The 21772-nt window shown below is 47.8% G+C and overlaps 1 protein-coding gene across 2 annotated transcripts in view; it reads left to right on the top strand.

The window, feature by feature from the left end:
* Positions 1-21772, top strand: part of METTL22 (methyltransferase 22, Kin17 lysine) — a 243238-nt gene that overhangs the window by 125348 nt on the left and 96118 nt on the right. For both annotated transcript variants that reach the window (XM_086941264.1, XM_086941265.1), the window contains exon 6: positions 5573-5644. In XM_086941264.1, coding sequence (XP_086797390.1) covers positions 5573-5644 — 72 coding nt within the window. The remainder of the gene's footprint in view (positions 1-5572; positions 5645-21772) is intronic.

Genomic DNA, 21772 nt, shown 5'->3' on the forward strand with positions numbered 1-21772 from the left:
GGTGTTTGCACACAGGAAAAGGGGGTGAGGATAACACACGTGCAACTCAATACCCAGGGCTAGTGTCAGAACCAAGTGAGGGGGGGTACATGCAGAGGGAGTCGGTGTGTCCTCAGGGAGGCTTGTTCCATTTACAGCCCGCCCACCCGCTGAATCGTGACCGTACCTGGTCTAGCCACACTTCTCGGGAAGTGTGGCTGGGCGATGCGTTATCCCGTTGGCCTCCTGGCTTGTTGCGGTAGTCGCTGTCTCGGTCTCTTGCCTTCTCCGACCTCGTCGTCTCCTCCCTCGGTCCCGCTGTCCTCCGATCTTCCTGCTTGTACTCTTCCTCCGTCCTCCGATCTTCCTGCTTGTACTCTTCCTCCTTCCTCCGATCTTCCTGCTTGAACTCTTCCTCCGTCCTCCGATCTTCCTGCTTGAACTCTTCCTCCGTCCTCCGCTCCTTCTCCTCACTCGAATACCACTCCGCTCCGTTCTCTCGCCACCAGTCTCCTTCTCCACCATCTGGGTGTCTCGCACCCCTGTGTGGATTCAGGGACGTGTTTTACCGTGGAATAGAGGGCTTGTCCCAAATCCGGATCCGCCCACTTAAAGCTGTAGGGTTCCTCCGTGTCCAACACGGGACGGCATCCGATGATGTCAGGGGTTTTCCACGTCTCCGTGTGCTGCATAGAGAGAGGAGACACATGAATAGGCAGGCCAGGGGGGCCCGAGTCCGGGTCCCCCTCGTCACAGTTTTTTTGTTTTTTTTGCAACAAGTTATGCTTTGTTTCGCTGTTATACCACTGTGTGCATTCTGTTGTGTGATGCAGCAGTCTGTGTTCCACAGGTCTATTTATGGATTGCATGTGACTAACTCCACAAATCAATCACAATGCCCTCGTGCACTCTTATTGGAGAATAACTACACAAATCCATCACAATGCCCTTGTCTACTGTTATTGGAATACAGACAGGAACACCCCAGTTGTCATCCTCCTCCGTTGGCCCCCCATTGCAGCATGTGTATAGCTATCAATAGTGCAGCAGGTGCAGTGGTTCCCGCTAGAGACCGAGAGGCCTATTGACACCAAGGAATGGATGGGTGAATGGATGGAAGATGTGGGGCTGTGTGTGTGTGTGTAGCTGTGGCTGTGTGTGTGTGGCTGTGTGTGTGTGTGTGTGTCTGTGTGTGTGGCTGTGTGTGTGTGGCTCTCTGGGTGTGGATGTGTGCCTCTGTTCCCTGGTTGTGATCGTTTTTCTTGCCTCTGTTCCCTGGTTGTGATTGTTTTTCTTGCCTCTCTTCCCTGGTTGTGATCGTTTTTTCTTGCCTCTCTTCCCTGGTTGTGATCGTTTTTTCTTGCCTCTGTTCCCTGGTTGTGATCGTTTTTTCTTGCCTCTGTTCCCTGGTTGTGCTCTCTTTTCTTGCCTTTGTTCCCTGTTGTGCTCTCTTTTCTTGCCTCTGTTCTCTGTGTGTGTGTGTGTGTGTGTGGGGGGGGGGGCTCTGTGTGTGTGTGTGTGTGTGTGGGGGGGCTCTGTGTGCGCGGGGCTCTGTGTCTGCTAATACTCTCTACTACTCTCTAAATATCACCTATTCCCATTGTAAATGACAATACCATTTATTTATGTTTTTAAAAAAATGAAAAATGAAAAAAATACCATTTGCAATGCCAGTAGCTCTAACTTTAACAAAGACAAGACCATTGCATTGTAAATGCTTGTTTAGGCAATGAAATGAGATGGTGTACCATGCTTAATCGTAACCTGGTCAGGGCATAGCAGTTTTGATAACGTGTCACCCAGGTTAGATGAGGTTAAAGCCTACAGGAAAATTATAAGCCAAGTATGTTGTTACCGTGTGTTTCTCCTAGCAGCAATGGCTCTGTTTCTTGCCCCTGCGTCTTATAGAGCAGTCTTATTTGTCGACTTCTCTAGCTTTAGGATCTTGGTCGGCTCTTCAAATCCAGGAAAGCTGAAAGTGTTTCTGATAGTGTTATTAATAGAAGACAGCCATTGTATTTTAAAGAAAAATCCACAATTAGGCAGTCCTATATGATTGTAAATTCGGTTTTAGGTTTCGCCCATAAAGAGCGCCACAGGTAGATTGGATTTAATGACAAGGCTGTCCTGTATGATTGTATATTCGCTTTCAGGTTCAGCCATTAAAGAGTGCCACAGGGAGATTGGATTTAATGACAAAATGTCAACCAGATGATTCCACCCTTTTTTCGATACATAATGGTGGATTAGCCCTGTGTAGGGGGTGCAGAGCAGACGTCTTAGAATATTATGTTCCTTGACCTCCAAGGAGTTGCTAGTCGCATATTCCCACAGGCCTCCACCATAGGTTTCTGCTGAAAGAACCGTGGCTTTATAGATGGTAACCATCTCTTGAATAGGTCGGCTTCCAAGCTTACTAGAGAATCCGAACAACCCCTCACAAACTCTTTTCATCTAAGCCTATCTCTATGGTCCACCCAAGTGCCTGGTGCTGAACACACCATGCCTAAATACCATTAAGATTTGACCTTTGCTATCTGGACTATTTCTAGATAAAAAGATTTTACATACTTGGGAGTTTACCCTCAGGTCATTGTAAATATCTTTGACTTCTTCGATTTTTAACTTTCTAAAATCCATAAAAATTGCAAAGGAATCCATTAATTCCTGCAATCTGACCGCAGTCCTTGCTAAGAGTACTGCGTCGTTGACATAGAGGAGGATGGAAATTGAGCGACAATCGGCGCATTAGTCTTCACAGACCGCAGTGTATCCTCGACTCCATTTATAAACAAGGACAATAAAAAGGGGGGCAATACTCACCCCTGGCAAAAGATTTTCATATAGCTGTTCGTGAAGACTCGTATAGCTGTGCGTCAGATTAAAGTATGCCACAGTAAAGCATGGTCAACTAGATCTAATGCGCTTGTAAGATCTGCAAAGCACATGTGGAGCGATCCTCTCTTTGCTCTGGTGTATTTCCCAATCAGGAGTTCAAGCACTGCTCCACCGTCCCAAGTCCCTTCCTGAATCCATGATGTAGATCTCTATTGCCCCACTCTTGCCCAGCTATAAAAGTTAATTAAGGCAGCTTTGGCTCTTCGTTAATAGCAGAAGGAAGGTGAATACCCCGAGTGAGAGTTAGCACTGTGAGGACCTGATTTGAGGGTGTGACTAATTAAAACAGAGTGAGTGAAAGATCTCCACCAGGTAAAGGTGAACCATCACCTTTTTGAGGTATAAAGAGGACTGGTAATTTTGGCAGCTGGAGCTGTGACTGACCATACAAGAAGAATATGCCCTAAGTAAATATGACCATGGCATTATGGAGTCCGACTGGTGCAGCAAAGCAGCCATGAGAAACAAATTCCACAGAAGAGATTGCTAGTATAAAGAGGAGAGACATCTGAAGAATAGGGCTGCCGAATGTGTGACACCCCTGCTGTGGTGCTCATAAAGAGTGTGCTTGTGCAGCACACAGATGGCAGGAGACAGGCTGAAATCTATTGGTAGTTCCTACCGAAGCAGGAGGATTGGTGGAGAGAGCAGTGCAACATGTGCATGCCTTGAACGTAGGCAGATGTCGCGGAGGCACCAGGAAGGAGGCTTGCAGAGTCCCATGCTTGGAGAGTGACTGAGAGGTTGAATACTGATGTTGAAGCTGGACCCTTGGCTGGAACTTGGGTCCCTGGTTGTGGTGTGTCCTCACGAGAACCAGTTTGTGCTTGCGATGGCCATCTACAGAAATTAATAACAACTTTGGGTAGGGGATGGCTACCCAGTAAATTGTGGATACTGAAACAAGCAGAGAATAAGTTGACGGCTTTGCTGCAGCCCCATAGCCTATAACGTAGCCGCAACAACTTACAAACAGAAAGGTGAGGGGATACAGCTACAGTTAAAAGTAAGACTAAAAGGGAACACATGAGCTGTCCTAGCCCACAATTGCCAGAAAGCAATAGGTGGTGAGGTAGAGTCGCATGTACTTCATAATGAAGGTAGAAATTTGTCCTTCAGGAAAGCTTTCTTCTTGGTTCCACCAAAATAAAGTAATAAGGCCTTTGAGAGATGCCATTGAGAGTGGAAAAAACACCACATGACAGACTCAATAGGGATATGTCACCAATGAGCAGAGCATCATGCAGATGGAAGCACACGGACCTGATTAATTGCACACCGGCGATTGTCATCCTGCGTTACTGTCATAGAAATCTCTCAAATATTCAGAAAGATTTGTATATCTCCATGTAGGTGTGCTATAAGCTGAATACTTCTTATAATACATTCCTCAATATGAAAAAGCACTAAATAAGAGAAAATATTCTCACAAGTGTAACCCCTTCTGAATCATAACTTAGAAAATGGTTCCAATTAGCCAGAACAGTCACCACTGTTTTGCCATTAAACAAAAAAGCTAAAAGACAAATAGGGCCTCTAAATAGACTATGTATACAGAAGTATATACATACAGACACATTCACAAGTGTGCCACCCACCCCTGAGCACAGCTGTTATCAAATATACATTTGGGCACAACCCCTATATAACCTCGCCCTAGTTGGTCTCATTCTCTTTTCAGTTTATTACAAGATGATTCTCGCAAATGTACATTATTATTACAATTATGCAGCCCCTTGTGTCCAGTAATGTTTTGATTCCTTTGCACCCACGTCCCTACCTACACCTCGGGTGAGGAATAAAGTTTGGCGGAGAGGGTTCTCCGTTTCAACAGAGATGGTGTATCATCTCCTCTAAACTGAAGGTTGCCATCCTCACTTGGTGTCCATCAAACCTTCAGTGTGTCGACTGTGGAGACTACTATGTCTCCACCTGTGACATATGCCCTACAGAGGAAGGGCCGTCTGAGGTTTTTTATTTCTCCACCTGCCTTATTAAGAGTAGGCAGACAAAGGGTACGTTTTCACTGTCCGTGTCCACCAGGTAAAACCTGGTGCTAAAGGGCAGTGGAAACTGCAAAATGACCCCTACGCCATGGAAGTAAACTCCCATGATGAAGTGGTCATTGCTTTTTTTATTTTCAAGAAGAAAATCAAGTTTTGGTAATTTGTTTTTGAAAATAAAGTCAATGTTGAAAGTTTGATGTACAGCTTCATCATGTGAAACTTTCAATGCATCTGCATGAACCGCCGTGATGATGATTCCCTGAAATGCACAAGTTGTCCACTGGGCTTGCGAAGTACCCTCGCCATGGCGGCAGTAAACTGCTCTTCCAAGCCGACGGAAATACTCCCTCCACCAAAGTCTTAATCGGGCCCCTAGTTTCTTAAAACATTTTATCAGAAACTCTGTTGATCTTTGAGGATCCCAACTTGTGATATATATTATTCCAACATTTGAGAGAGCAAATATTACATGTGAACGCCATGTGTACTTTCAAAAAGAACATTGTTAAAATTTGGCTAATATCATACTAGCAGAAAAATCTATTTATCTCTTCATTTTGTTGAATCAGAATAAATATACATGTTAGTGATTTTTGTAGAAAATAATGAAGTTAAATAATTACCCAATAAATGTATAGTTTTGTGTTTGATGCGTGTATGGAACATAAAATAATTTGTAATGTTTCTAGATGTTGGAGATGATCTTTTGGATATGTGTGCTCGAAATGTAACTACAAACCTGCATTTAACAAAAGCAACAGGTAAGAACCACACAATGTAATTTCAGTTTTCAACAAAATGTTTTACACTCTAGCCAGTGTGTGAATCTACACTGGCCGTGATTCTGCTTATTTGGTAAGAGGCATTCAGAACTGGTTGGGATATTCCTGAAGCCACGTTGAGCATGTAGGAATGTCTATTTATCTACTTCATCATACAGATGCAACTTTTGCACCATCCTTTCAAGTAATTCTTCTCTCGGTATATTTGTTACCTTCTAAATGTCCTCAAGGCCCAGAATAAAATCAGAAATATATTTCCACAACAGTAGCACTCCGGCGTCACCAGGTGCAGCAGTGCGGTCTAAGCCAAATATCAGCCTGTCCATGAACATGACGTTGAAGTGTATAAAGCACCAACAGATGCGTTGGTGTTAGTTCTTGAATTTCAGAGCCTCATTCACACTGGTCCGAAGTTGGTCTTCACCATTAACATTTCTCAGCGTTCAGCAGTGAATAGATCACATGTCTCCACCATAGATTAAAGGGTCAAACCCTGTCACAGATACCATAAGAAGATAACCATGTCCTGCCTTCATAACATCTGCATGTGGTGTCCTGGCTTTGAGCAAGACCCCTCGGGTTGGGATTTCTATTTATTGATGTGACATTTCTTTTAGGAAACGGGAAGCCAAGCTATTTGATTCAAGTAGTAGAGACCAGGAAATCCCCACCGCCTGGAAAGGAGGTACGCCACCCCTTAATCTGTAAATGTGGCACAGGCTCCAATAAGATGCAGACGATGAGATGGGGAGTAAGTCCTGCAGCCAATATAAGGAATCGTGGATAGATGAACCATAAAGTACCATAATGTCCATAGACTTCTAAATGTTGGAAGAAAAGTGTGACTCTGGGACCGCCCTCACTTGAAAATTCATATGTTTAACAACAAGAGGGAAAAAGAAATAGCATAAAAAGACTGGTATTGGAAGACAGCTGATGGGAATGAATACAGTGGCAAACTTTTATAATGAAATTGCCATCTATTCCCTGTTTTAAGACCAACGCTATCTAATTTTTTATCTACTATTTTTTAAGTGGAAGATTAATGGGCAGACCGGATCCCACAGGTGATAAGGAGTGAGATTGGGACAATCCTACAGGGCTGTGACTGGGAAAGGGCCTCTTGTTGGACTTTATTTTTTCTTTAGTTGAGGAGTCAGAGGCAAGATCTAATACCTGTACAAAGAGCTTGGGTTAATCTTAATTGGTGTTACTGGCCAGTTACTTGCAACCTGAAGTTTTGGAGTAGAGGCGGCCTGCAAATTTAACACCATTGGAAAGCCAAAGTTTAAAAACACAATTGCGTACCTTGCCTGCCAAACCTTTGGTTCACCCGCGGAGATGGATGGCCCTTTAGTATCCGGTCGAGAGAGCCCCCTTTGGTTCCATTGACAGAACACTCCCTCCGCTGACCCAAAGGAGTAGGGGCCATTAAAGGAAGTACATTGCGTCATCCACCATCTTTAGTGTTGATGGTGTAACTACTTTTTCTTCCCAGTCTGTCGTTGCCAAGACAAACCTGGCGTTGAGGAACAGAAAACACAATAATGACCTCTGCACTATGGTAGAAAACTTCCAGGATATAGGGGTAATCTGTTTTTTTGTTTAGAAAAAAACAACAACCCCCCATATAGGCAGTTTGTTTTATTAAAAAATAAAAAATGTCAACTGTGTGGTGTACGCCCATCAAAATAAATGTCAACTGTACGCCAAACTATTAGTACACTGAAATAAACTGATGCAACATCAGTTCATTTCAGTGTACAGAGATAACTGCAGGACTGGGGGTTGTCTCTGAAATTTGACAGGCAGAGTACCCTTGGTATGGCGGTGGTAATGTCCTCCACTATCTCAATGAACACTACACTGTGTGCCAATCTAAAAATCAGGTCCAGAGGCCTAACATTTGCTTGCCATGAGCAACAGAGAAAAATCACTAACTGAAGCGTGCTGGAAAGCCTCACAAAAAAATTGTCTTGCAGAAAAAGCTGCGCAGGCTCATAATTTCCATTATGTATACTAGAGCACCTGGCCTCCTAAGAGAGGATTATTGCAGATTGACACACGCAGCAATGTAAACCAAAGGTGTTTTTGTAGAATTACACTCAGACACCAACACTTTGCGGAAACAAGTAAATAGTTGGTTTTCTAGAAAACAGGACTGAGGCCACATAAGGGCGCTCACAGCACACGCCTCACAGCAGCCTCGAGTGCTAGAATATGGTGGCCTGCTTGGAACAGTGCATGATGTATCTCCCCAAGCATCGTCAACTTGCGTTGCGGTGGAAAGAATACTCCGAATTCTCACATAGTCCTCTCTGGCAGGATCTCTCCTTTGACCAGTTGTGTCTAAGTTCCTGAACTGTACTGCTAGAGGCGTGATTTTATAACATTCTAGACAAGCAGGCCATGTCAATGTTGACAATGAAAAAGTGATCCCCTGCAATGGTCTTGGAGAAACGAATCAACCAATGCGTCATCAACCACCTCAGCAACCACCAGCTCCTCCCCACCACTCAGTTCAGATTCAGACCCAACCACAATACAGAAACAGTACTCATCTCTGACACAGACAACATCCACATGATCCTTGATAAAGGAGGTGCAGCAGACCTCATTGTCCCACACCATCCTCAGGTGCCTGTACGAGATTGCCGTCCAAGGACTCAGTCTCCGCTAGATCTGCTCTTTCATAATGGGTAGAACACATGCTGTGACCTTACTCCTCGGAAGCCCACAAACCTATCTTCCGATTGACTCAAGGTTCATTCCTCAGCCCCACCCTCTTCAACGCATAGATGATCATTCTAGCCAATGTCATCCATGCACATGATATGAAAAATTTCTCCTATGCCTACGACATGCAATTCATACTCTCCCTCTCAGACAAGACCCTCAACACAAGCAACAAGTTCACCACCTGCATGACTGAAGTCGCTAACTGGATGAAAGCCTAATGTCTCAAGCTCCAAATCAACAACACAGAAGTATTGATCTTCGGCAATAACACCTCACCATTGGACTCGGACCCACACCCAGCACCCACGTCAGGAACCTCGTATTAATCATTGACTGTAAACTACACATGACCGCACAAGTCAACACCATCACTACATCCTGCTTCCACACCCTGAACATGCTGGGGAAGATCTTTAATTGGCTCTCAAGAGATACAAACAAAAGTGTCCCTCAAGGCCTAGTCACCAGCAAGTTGAACTACTCTATACCGGTAAACAAAGCAAATCAATGGAAGACTACAAATCATCCATAACTCAGCAGCTAGACTCATCCTCAACCCTCCACACAGTACACGCATCACACCACCCATTAGGGAGCTCCACTGGCTCCAGATACACAAACTCTGTCATTTCAAACCCTTACACACACTCATTAAAGGCAATACACAACTTAGGTCCCACCTATCTGAACAGTCATATCTCCTTCTACCAACCGCCCAGACAGCCCTGGTCTGCAGGACTCCTAGTCAGATAAATCCCATGCATACATCAAACTAAATCAGAAGGACAAGTGTTCCCTTACATCGCTCCTAAACCATGGAACTGCCTCCCACTCCATATTAGAGCCTCCTCCTCTCTTCTTGCATTCCACAAGAAGCTGAACACCTGCTGTTTCAAGTAACCAACCTACTATAGGCTGGGCTAGGCACACACACCTGTTCAGCACCAGAATACCTCTGCGGGTTGTGGTGCACTTTATAAATACACGTAACGTACCATAACAAGGGTGGTGCTCTGTGACTATACACCTTGGTACTGCAGAAGCAGCCAACCTTCATCCCGGTAAAGGGTATTGAGGAAGCTTGAACTGAAATATATGCTCATGTTCCCAGCATGGTTGAATGTGATGGTAGATGGTAAAACCTACATATTTTCAGGCCTAAAAAAGGCATTGGTTGATGACTATGGCGATGGACATACTCAATTTCCCAGCACATGACTGCTCATGCCATGTGATGGTGATGCACCCCAAGAAACAAACTTGAATTGAGGCATTCGAAGGGCAGATGGTGGTGATCGCAGCATTGATTGTTGGCCAAGACAGATGCTCAGTGCAAAGCTACACAGGCTCACAATCAAACATGGCATCATCCAAGTCAGAGTCAGATGAACCAATGGGAGCGGATGAGAGGCTTCCAAAAGTGGCCACTAGTTCAGCAGATAATTTGCAGCAACTTTGATTAGACCGCCACTCTTTAGACCCAAGCTTTCCCTGGTGTGTGGGTTCTGTAATCCGACCATAATGATTGGAACACTCTGTTGGATTATAGATATATTCTTCCTGACGACATGAAGATGTGGCCGGCAAGATAACTGTTAAGCATAGAGTTCCATCTTGACATGTTGGAGGCTGAAAGACTTCCTTAGCATTACATTTTGTTACTGAACGGGGTGCTGATGTTCACCCTCCCTCAGCATTAGGTGATTTCATTTGGGGATCCATTGTAGCGCGTCTAGGAAAGATGGGCAAATTTGTGATTGTAATGAGCTAATGTACGGATATCAATGGTGGTATGGGAACAGAAAATAGACAATTACCCTCACATGATCGAAAAGGCAATCAGTACATCAGTCTGTAATATGAGCAATCAGTCATGGCTTCAAGATTGTAAGTAAGCCTTCCTGACTTGAAATGTTAGGGGCATGAATACATTTATTAAAATATTTAACTTCTATATGCACGTGAAAAGATGAAGTGCAAAAATAGCTTTGCTGCAAGAGATACCTGGGGAGGCAGGACTTGAATCAAAGCAGAGAAGGCGAGGTCCACTATTTTGTAAATTATACTTTGAGTTTTCCGTATGAGCGCTAAGGTGGTATGACCTGGTGATTCTTTCTTCACCAATGAGACTACATTAGGTCAGGAAGGATGGTTTGTTCTTGTAATAGACAAGTTAGGTGGGCTGGACTTACTACTGGCCAGTGCTATGCCCGAAACACTGATTAAACTTGATTCCTTAAGTAGTTGTCAATACACACTGAATTATAGTATATATGCGGCGCCATTACACTGGCTGGAGAGATGGTTCTCAGAAATACCATGCCTTGATGCTAGTTATGCCTTAGCTAGATGAAAAACTGTTGCTAACTCTGTTAATTAGGCTGAAAATCTTTGCTAAAAAAAACCCAATAGAATGCTGCTAGCAAAAGTTGCCTATTACTGCTGGGATAAGTAGCTGAGTAGCTGATTTGAGCCGCTATATATGCCCTTAGTATTCCCATAAAAAGAAACTGGATAGCACAGAACGGAAGGACGACAAACGTTGTTAATGGGGCGAGACAGAGTTCAGAACACTATGGTACCTGTAAGGGCGTGGAACAGTTTGGCTATTCTAAGAATTAACATAAACAGGATGTGCCGACAGGTCACTTTGTCAACTGCCGGAAAATAATTGGGGTTGTACTTGCAATGTGGGTAGAGAGAACACTGGGACCAACACAAAAATATAGTACTGCAGACCCCGATAGTGTTGGGAAGTATTAGGAAACCAGTTGCAAGATTATATCGGTCACAAGTAGTGGAGTCCAAGGGAAACTTTGAGAACTTAAGCGGTATTTGGGCCGCTGATATGAATAGTGGCATCCATGAGGAGGAATTGGAAATTTAGTTGAGTTACTCTACCAAGGTTTGTAGAAACTAGTTTTATAACACAATATAACATTACATAGATCGTTTGTCACGCCAAGGAGAGTTTTTTTTTTTAAATCTGTTTATTAGCATAGTTTCAAGAGCAGTAACAGCATACATTGCATACATACAAGCTCATTGTTAATCACGGTGGTACATGCATGCGATTGCTCAGAGCACATATAGAAACATAGTGAATTCGATTTTCTTCTTTATGATGTCGATGAACCAGAACAAGCTAACTAACCCCTTTCATCCCCGAACCCGCCCTCCACCCCAACGAAATCCCTCCCGACACTCTCTCGGCAAGCACATATTTGAGATATCGACATATGGGTCACCAGCAATGCTCTGATACATAATGTAAGTTCGAGTTTAACACACAGGTATTGTGCGACATTATGACCGATGGGGCGGGGTCACACGCACCCCATCGCCGTGCACCGTAGGCAGTGGCCGTGTATGGGAAGGTGGCTCGGGGGATAGTAATACTCCAAGTGGCTATTCACTAGTATCCTCCTCATCTCCGTCATTACCAGCCTCAAAGACCCCCAAAGTGTCAAACCATTCCAGTGAGATCGGAGTTTTCCGGAGGCCCCTACTCTCCTCCCTCTGTAGCGCCTCGCCAACAGCCTTACCCCAGCGCACTACCTCTGCCCGCCACAAGTCAGGGTTGGGTGGTTTAGAAGATTTCCATCTCATCATGATGGCACGCTTCGCCAGCAACAGGGCCAGATCCGAGAAGCGCGTCGCCACGGTTCTGGTGCGTGTCGGTGGCCCCAGCCCCAGGAGTGTATGTTCCAGTGTAGGTGATCGGGGCAGGGCACCAGCCGTCTCGAGTAAGGCGTGGACAGAGGTCCAGAAATACCCCAATTTAGGGCATTGCCATAGCATATGTACCAATGATGCGTCGTCTGTGTCGCATCGGGGGCAGTTACTCCTGGTTGCAGGGAACATCACATGTAGACGGTGCGGCGTCAAGTAGGCTCTATGCAGTAACATCAGTTGAATGAATTTGTATTTGGGGTTCCTAGCTACTGTCCTAGGGAACTGAAGTATGCGCTCCCACTCCTTGTCTCGCAGTGGCCTCCCAATGTCTACTTCCCACTTCGCCCGTAATGATGTCAGTGGAAGTGCCCTCCCCGATTTGATGCTAGTTGTGAGCCACCTGGTCAGATGGCCGCCTGTTCCCATGAGGTAGAGCATTGTGACGAAGGGGTTCGTAACAGGTTCCCGCCCATCAGGCGACCATATGCGTGAGATGTAGTGTCGGAGTCCGGCGTGCAGAAGAAAGGAGCCGCTGGGGACGCCCTGTGCGGTTCTGAAGTCTTCGAAAGATAACAGGTGACCCTCCGCAAACAGGTCGCCTACGTGTGTCACACCTGCGTCATGCCAGGGCTCCAGTAGGGTCGCCGTGAGTGTGCCCGAGCCTAGTGGCATGCCCAATAGTGGAACCGTGGGGGCGTAAGGTGTCCCGGGGGACGTGTACTTTAACGCCTTCCGCCAATATGTGATCGCCAGCTTGAGAAGAGGCGGAGCGTTTCTAGGTAGATCCGAGCCAGGTAGGAGCAAAATGTGTACTCTCCCCTTAGCATGGTCATCCATCGACATATCAATCTCATGAAGATTGCGGCCCGCCACCCAGAAGGCTAGCCATTGTAGTTGACATGCGTAATTATAAGCCCTGAAGTCCGGTACGCCCATGCCTCCGGAGTTGGAGGGGAGTTGCAATTTGGCCGGACCTATGCGTCTGCGGCCATGCCCTCACACAAGTTCGGTGAGTAGGGAGTCTAGGGTCTTAAACGTTGCCGCCGGGATCTGGAAAGGCAGATTGGTGAAGTAGTAGATAAGACGGGGGAGCATCACCATCTTGGATATTGCCACTCTACCGGGTATCGAGAGCGGCAATGTTAGCCAAAATTGAATTTGTGACTTCAGCGATCTAATGGCCTTCCCCAGATTGCCGTCTATCATCATGCCAGCCTCCCTATATATCTGTATTCCAAGGTTTCTGAAGGTGGTTTCCGCCATCTGGAATGTATGGGGGGCAAAAGGCAGGGGGGTCGACCCACCTGCGGCTGCAAAGGTGAACCCGTAGGACTTAGACTCGCTGATGGCGAGGCCAGAGATCTCCCTAAAATCCTCAAAGACCTGGGAAACTGGGTTCAGGTCATCCCCTAGGTCACGGAGATATAATATGATATCATCCGCGTATGCAGATACAATGTGGTCCGTACCATGCCGTTGTATGCCATAACGGGGGGCCATCAACCTGAGTCTGCAGAGCAATGGTTCGAGGGCAAGGACGAACAGGAGAGGGGAGAGCGGGCAGCCCTGCCTGGTGCCCCTGGCAATGGCCATGGGGCCTGAAATTTGATTGGAGGTGCGCACCCGGGCCGTGGGGATGGTGTATAGCAGTCTGACCCAAGCTAGAAATTCGGGCGGTATCCCGAAGCTTGACAGGGTGGCAAACATATAGTCCCATCTTAAGGAATCGAAGGCTTGTTTCAGGTCTAGAGAAATGCATCCTTCGGAGCCTGCGTCGATATTGTCTATGAGCATGAGTTGGGCCAAGCGCCTGAGGTTCATGGCCGTATTACGGCCCGTTACAAACCCGCATTGATCCGGATGGACTAGTTGAGGCACATACCGCACGAGTCTCGTCGCCAGTATCTTGCTCAATATTTTAGAATCGGTATTGAGAAGGGACAGGGGCCTGTAATCGGCCATCTGCAGACCATCTTTGGCCGGCTTCAGTAGGGATGTGATCAGTGCCTGCATGGATGATTGCGGTAGTGAGGTCGTGCGCAGGGCTTCTAGATAAACCGTGTGTAACCGTGGGGCTAAGAGGTCAATATAAGTTGCGTAGAACTCCGCTGGTAGGCCATCTGTACCAGGGGCCTTGCCCTTCGGGAGAGCTCTTATCGCTTGTCTGATTTCTGCCACTGAAATAGTACGCTTCAAGTCTTTGGTTTGGTTGGCAGTAAGTTGTGGGAGAGCCAAACCCTCCATGAAGGCCGCAAGTGCGGGTTCCGATAAGGGTTGTGGGGGGCCATACAGCGTGGCGTAATAATCCTTAAACGCCGTATTAATCCCTATTTGGGTGCTAGTCGGGTGGCCAGATTGGTCCAAAACCCTCAGGATGGGGTGGCTGATCGGGGAGTCCCGTAGGAGGCGGGCTAGTAGGGGACCGGCTCGGTCGGCCTGTGTATGCTGTCTGTTTGTGTACTCCCTGTAGTCTATAAGCCGCAATTCTTCAAGTAGCTCCGCGTGCCGAATATGTGCCTCTTGCAGTGGTGTAAAGGGAGCATTGGTGCCCGCTGCCTCATTTTCTAGGGACGCTAGTGAACCCTCTACCTCCTTCAGTTGGCCAATCACCTCCCGCTTCCTCCCCACCTTAACAGTCATGGCAGCCCCCCTAAGACAGACTTTGAAAGTATCCCATTCTATCTGCCGTGAGCTGGCCGTGTTCGCATTCGTGGAGAAGTAGGTATCTATAGTGTCGGACAGAGCCGACCGGAAGACCGTGTCCTCGAGGAGATCAGGAGACAGTCGCCAAGTTGGGATGGGAGCCAGTCGCCTACCCCACTGCCAAGTGATTTCCACGGGGTTATGATCTGAGAGCGTCTTCCCCATGTGCTGGGCCTGGACAATTAGTGCTGTGAGGGAACGGGAGCAGAAGACATGATCAATTCTGGTGTGGAGCTGGTGGGGAGGGGAGAAAAAGGTGTATTCCCTTTCCATAGGGTGCGTGCTACGCCACCCATCTGCTAAATCCCAGCCCTCAGCCCAACCCGCAAGCGCATCAGCCTGTTTCCTGCTCTCGGTAGCCTGTAAGGGAGGATGCGATCTGTCTAGCATGATATCAAGTACAGCATTGAAATCACCCCCGATGATCCAGCAATGGTCAGCCCAATCCGCAAGCACCCCATTGACAGTAAACAGGAAGTCCGACTGATTGGTGTTAGGTGAATACACACATCCTATGACAACCGCCTCCCCATCCAACAGTCCCCGCACAAAGACATAACGGCCCTCCTGATCAATCCGTTGCTCCAGTAGCTGGAAGGGAATAGAGCCACGTAGCCAAATCGCCGCCCCCCTCGAGAATGCAGAATATGAGGTAGCGAAGAGCTGTCCTCTCCATTTCTTGCGCAATTTCACCGCCTCTGCAGCGTTCAAATGTGTCTCTTGCAAGCATGCAATCTGTGTCCCCCTTCGGTTGAGTTGTGCCAGGATTCTGTGCCGTTTATGCACTGATCCCATGCCACGCACATTCCAGGTGCACAATTGGTAAATGTTAAGAGGTCCCATTCCCATCTGTGTGGCGCTGTAATATGTGACAACTGGGCAACCCCATATGTCCTGCTTTGTTAGAAAGTGAGAGTGTCTCGCAACCAAATAACCCCTGAACAAAAAGGTCCCTGAGACAACGTACCCAGGAGCCAAACCGTCGCGCCCAACGTGGGCACAATTCAGTCAAGTTCGTGTGCATACCGGGGGTGGTAGGCCTCCGTCTATGGGCACTGAACTGTCTGCGTGGGTACGACAGCCCACGATACAATGGGCCCCCACACATACAACCCACTTCGTGTGAAGGAGGGGATTAGTCATACGTTACCACCTTGAGAGGATCATCGCGTCGTGGTTCAGAACTCTTCTGCCATCTGGGCCGTGATCTTCGGGAAGAGCTGCAAGCTGTCAACTGAACCAGACACCTCGGTGTGGTTGTCGGTGGTGACGGTGAGTCTGTCTCCGGTTGCTCCCGCGTCGTGGGCGGCCAGTGCCTCCTCTGTTAGACGTTGATGCGGGGATGATGACGAGTGTCCTGCTGTCTGGCGTCCGGGAGGATGCGTCCTCGCTGATGCGCTGTGGGGCGAGTGATGCCCGGGGCTGCGAGCGTCGTTTCGCCGGCCTGGCGAGCCCCTGTGGGTGTCACTGTGGTGGTCGGTGAATGGGTCCTGTGATGCCGGTGGGGTCAAGGTGACCTCCATCCACTCTGCCGCCTCCTCAGGCGAGTCGAAAAAATGGGACTTGTTGTTATGTAGGATTTTGAGCCGAGCAGGGAACAAAAGGGCATATTTCATGTTTCTGTACCGCAACTTGCGTTTCACCCCCATGAAGTTGGATCTGGCCCGCTGAACAGTGGGCGTGAAATCAGGGTAGACCGATATATTCTTGTCCTCGAAGCGTATTGGCGCTTCCTCCCTGGCCGCCCGCAGGACAGTGTCGCGGTCTCGGAAGTGGAGGAGACGAGCGATCAGGGGGCGAGGGGGTGCCCCTGGTTGTGGGGGCCGTAGAGGGCGGTGAGGTCCCTCTGGCCCACCAGTTTCTTCAGCCAATCTTCCACGAATTGTGTGGGGTCTCTCCCCTCGCTCCTTTCCGGAATGCCTAGGATGCGGACGTTGTTGCGGCGGGCCCGTCCTTCTGCATTGTCCACTCTACCCCACAGTTGCTTCAATTGCTTTTCTACGTTCTCTAATTTCGTGGAGTGTTCCGTCTGCTGCGGGATTAGGTCGTCCAGCGCTATTTTCTGCTCCGCCACGCGATCCGCCAACTTGTTGTGGTCGGCCTTTAGTAGGGATAGGCCAGTTGCCATAGAGTCTATGCGCGATTCTAGTGCTTCGCGCGTCGCGCGTATTTCATTCAAGATCAGATCCAGTTTGGCGTCTTGCGACCCCTTGCCAGTCGGCGGGATGATATCCACGTTGGAGGAGGCCAGCGGGTCTTCGGAGCACGTGGACTGCACATCCGTTCGGGCGCCCTGGTCCTGAGGTTTGCCCCTGTTTCTGCCCATTGTTCTTGTTAGCAGGGTGGCGCTGCAGTGGATGCAGCAGGCCGCCGCAGTCCCCCGAAGAGTCCGGCAGAGGGTACGTGAGGTCCACTACGCACTAGGTAGAGGCGGACGTAGCGAGGGCCCCAGGGCTGCCGGGGGCAGTGCAGTCTATCCCAGCTAGGTGTCAGCGGGGGGTGAGTCGGTGCGCCGCCGACGATTCCACATGCAGGTGTGACCCCGGTTCCGTAGAGGTGGTGAGGGAAAAGAGGTGAAGGGTCCAGACCACAGGAGAGTACGCCTGTGGTGGCTTGCGGAGGCGCGGCGAAGGACAGGGCTGCAGCGCCGTGGTATGGAGTCAAAGCGTGTGGCGCACTATCCCACCTCAGATCCTTGCACTTGTGGGTAGCGTGCCCGCAATATGTGCCACTCCGCGTTGTGTGACCGCTCCCGGTCCTCAGTCTGATGGTTCTGGGGTATGTGGAGCGGGTCTGCCAGGGTCCAAGGGTCTCCACCAGGCCCCTACGTGAAGGCAAGATGGCGCCAGGAAGTCACCGATGCCTGTCCGATCCGCAATGTGCAGCGATGCAGGCAGCTGGTCTCGCTGCGTAGGCGGCAAAGTGTGTGCGCCACCCGCACCATGGTTCTCGTTGCTGTGGCGGGACGGTGGAGATCCGCCGGTTTCGTGGGCGGGCGGGGGGAAGGTCCGGAGGTGCTCCTGCGCCACAGAGGGGCCGTGTAGCAGTGCGGCCGGTCCGCAATGAGGTGGACAAGTGGAGAGGGAATAGCGGAGCCGCAGCGGGGGTAAGCACTGTACCGCACTCCGGGTTCCGGCCAGTAGCTCGGCAGAGATCCAAGTCCGGGTCCCGACTGGACCGCGAAGGAGGCTGTGGGCAGGCCGGCCAGGCCGATCACTCTAGGCCGGGGCTTCGCTTCGGTGTGCAGGCCGCATCAGGGTCCGTCGCCGGAGCTCAGCAAAGAAGACGTTTCAGAGGGGCTACGCTGCACCGCCTCACGCCGCTTGCCTCCGGAGACAACCTGTGTCCAAATCAGGTGGGTCGCAGGCAGGGGAACGCAGGATATTCAGCTTGTGTATAGGGCATAGGACGGAGCTGGCAAGCTACACGTCCACCATTGACGGCTCCAGGCCACGCCCCCCCACGCCAAGGAGAGTTGGCAAGATATTTCCAGTATCCCAAGATGTGTGCGGGGCGAGGAGACTGGAAGCAGGATTTTACCACAGTCCTGGCCTGGTTTATGGGCCTCACTGATCAACCTTGTTTGTTTAAGTTGCCACTTGTTGTTCATTTCTGGAAGGTTTACTCTCCTTGGACCCTTCAACTCCCTTAATTGTTTCTCAATGGGATCTGAACTTTTTGCTAACGTTCCTTATAGCATCTTCCTTTGAGCTGATGCATAGTTGCTCTATTTGACTTCTGATGCTGAAAATCGTCTTTTCATTGTCTTTGGTCTGGAGAATCAGTTAACTGCAAGCCTTCACAATTTGGACCTCATTCACAGTTTGCTTTTTGCTTAAACTGTGTCTTTATGCTTGCTGTTCTATCTTACTGCAAGTGATACCTGCCTTTCACATGGGCCAGCCATGACACTTACATCTTTTTCCATCCTCCTCATCCCACTAAAAAGGAGATGAGGCTCCATGGACTAGACCCTATGCATGCAGTGTCTTACTGCATTGACGGCACAATGCAGGACAGAATAGATAATCAGCTTTGCTGTAGCCAAGAATGGCAAAGCCATATTGAAGTGCACTATTTCTCTTTGGGTTTATATTAAAATCTGCTATCCTTTGGCCAAGAAAGACCCTCTGACTGTCATTCACATCCACTGTCTCAGTGCACTTGCTGCTACTACTGCTCTCACAGATACTTTTTGGTAGTTGACATCTGCTGGGCGGCCATGTTGTCATCTTTGTATACTTTTGTTAAAAATTACTGCTTCACCGCTCAGCGTTGGACACTTTACCAGGGCCGTGCTGCATTACTTATTTGGTGAATCAATGTTACTCAGTCATACCTCCGGGAGGGTATGGTTTTTAATCTCATTTATAAATTGTGGGTTGTGCGGGAAGAAATGTCTATCAGAAGAAAAGTTACCTTCAGTAGCGATATATTTGGTTGATGCTATATCTTTTCACCAATTGCTTTCTCCTCCCTTGATGAGTCAGTGCCATGATTAATGAGATCCCAAGGTATGCACACTTCATATGATGTACTGTTGGTCTTGCATTCATCTCCACAGGCCTCAAAAGGACACAGAAAAAGTACCAGGCCTGATCCTGGTTGGTGCCTTATAGGCTCCATTGTTTTTACATCTTGGACATGCAGAGTCACATTTGAGACTAAATTGTTCTGTCTGGCGATGCTGTATTGCAGTAGTTTAGGGGGAAAGTTTCTTGATCCAGTCCAGTCCCTTGAGGATAGTCATAAGCTGAGGAATCTGCAAGAAGAAATAGTATCCACCAGAATATTGGTACCGACGTTAAGTAACTTTTTCTTCTCTCCTTATGCACTGGATCCCTCAAACAGTGCCCCCTGCACTTGACCATATCTCTGACATCAAGGAATGTCTTTGTTGATGCCTAAGTTTTATATACAGGATTGGTTGAGCCTGTGCACTAGCGTCCTTATACTTAGAATGTTCATTTTTAAATTAATCTCTCTCATTCACATCCATCACTTACCCTCACAGACCAACTTGCACCAACCTTCTCCTTAACAAAATAGTGTTGTGGTTCTCAGTGCAGGAAGATAAACATGTTAGTTCAATGCTCATGGCTGCTTAGTGTTTCATTCTTTCAAGGTTAGTAAATTGAGTGCCAGTAATTTTGTAAGGATAATAGATCTCATTTATGGCATGTAGAGTGGTCAAAATGCATGCAGTATAAAAGTCATTCTTATTTAATAGATTTATAAAATGCCTTGTCAGTCTTTTTATGTAGGCAAGATAGCACAGTGGGTTTGTACCCTACTGCAGCGTCTCATACACTGAATGTTACTGAAATGTGTGAAAGTATTTTTAAGGGGAGAGCTCTTGTGAAGACCAGTGCATACAGTATATTGATTATATCTGAGTGTTGAGCATGCTGCTGCTTTGCACTTTCTTTGCAATCAGTAACCTTTGGATGTTAGGTTAACATTATCTTCTAACACATTACAGGTACCGATAACTTGACTTTAGAGTGCCAAATAAAGAGTATAAACAGGAAAAGTCTCCCTAAATGGAGTGCTGTGAGAAAAGGCTCTTGGAGATCACTGGAAGAGCCCTGAGTAGTGGCAGTCCTCATAGGATGGTGGACCTCACATTTTGGGCCATCTGTGCTGTCAGAGAATCTTGTTACAGGTCCAAAAACCCTTGAGAAAGGTCCAGCACAGATGCATGGCTTTGCAGTCCCTGGCCGCAAAGCTTGGTGTGGGTTTACAATCCTGACCAGGATGTGCAGATCTCAGGGACCACGATGGGGACCGCAAACCCAGCCCCAAGTGCTGCAAACTTACTTTTATTCACGGTGTGGTGGGGTCCCTTTTGGGTCCCCAACTTGAGCCAAGATACCAGGAGAAAGCTCATCCTTCCCCTTTATGGCATCTTTTATTTGTTTTTCCTTTGCGCAGTGACTGAGTCACCGCACCCTGTATTAACAGCTGCAATATTGTTCTCCAAGTTGAAGTCAGCCAATTGAATTCTATGTCAGGACTGGAGGCGAGGATTATGCCTTCTTTCTCCACTTTAATGCATAGCAGCCAGGATGTACAAAAGAATACATTTCCCATGGAACAACGGGAACATGTAGTCAAACAAGAAACACCTGGTAACAACCAATCATAGGTCCAACACCAAATTCCAATCAGGGCCCAGGCAGCCCAAAATAGTCCTTCAACAGTGTCCTCTCCTCCTCTTTCTGAGCGCGTAGACAGTCACTCTCCACTCTTCAGGCGTCTTGTTTGTTGGAATCCGAGCCTGAGGGTAAGAGGAAACACATTACCAGAGGAAGCACTGGGAAAAAATGAAGTAAATCAAGCACAATACAGTAGAAGAACACTCATAAGAATCAGACTTAACTTTATTGCTTACTGACATACGGGGAGGGGTCTCCTCCAGGAAGCCAGGGCGGGATAATCCTTGCCTCCGAGTCCTTAATAGAATTGAAACTTTCCGTTACGTTAGCTAGGACATGTTTCATTCTATGTCAGGACTGGAGGCGAGGATTATGCTTGTTCAAAGCTTGCCCACAACCAAATGAGCCACACTCAAGACCGGTTTGAAATAAAACCGCTTGAATGTGTAATCTGAAGACCAGTCCGCCGCGTTGAGAATATCCTCTAGACGCACCCCAAGACTAAAGGCCTTCGAAGCCATGGCACTGGAACATGTAGTCAAACAAGAAACACCTGGTAACAACCAATCATAGGTCCAACACCAATGTCCCATCAGGGCTCAGGCAGCCCAACATAGTCCTTCAACAGTGTCCTCTCCTCCTCTTTCTTCGCTGCTACGCAGCAAGATAAGTACCCTTCAGGCTTTATTTTGTGTAATAGCTTTGTTGTGGTGATTGACATTCTAATTTAACAAGCGCCGCTACACGTGGTGATTTCTTTTGATGTACTGCTATTCACACTGTCTTTTATCTGCCTTTCATGCCGGTTTATTCTTTGCTCCGCACTGTATTT

This window comes from Lissotriton vulgaris, chromosome 10 (genome assembly GCF_964263255.1).
Source record: "Lissotriton vulgaris chromosome 10, aLisVul1.2, whole genome shotgun sequence".
NCBI lineage: Eukaryota > Metazoa > Chordata > Amphibia > Caudata > Salamandridae > Lissotriton > Lissotriton vulgaris.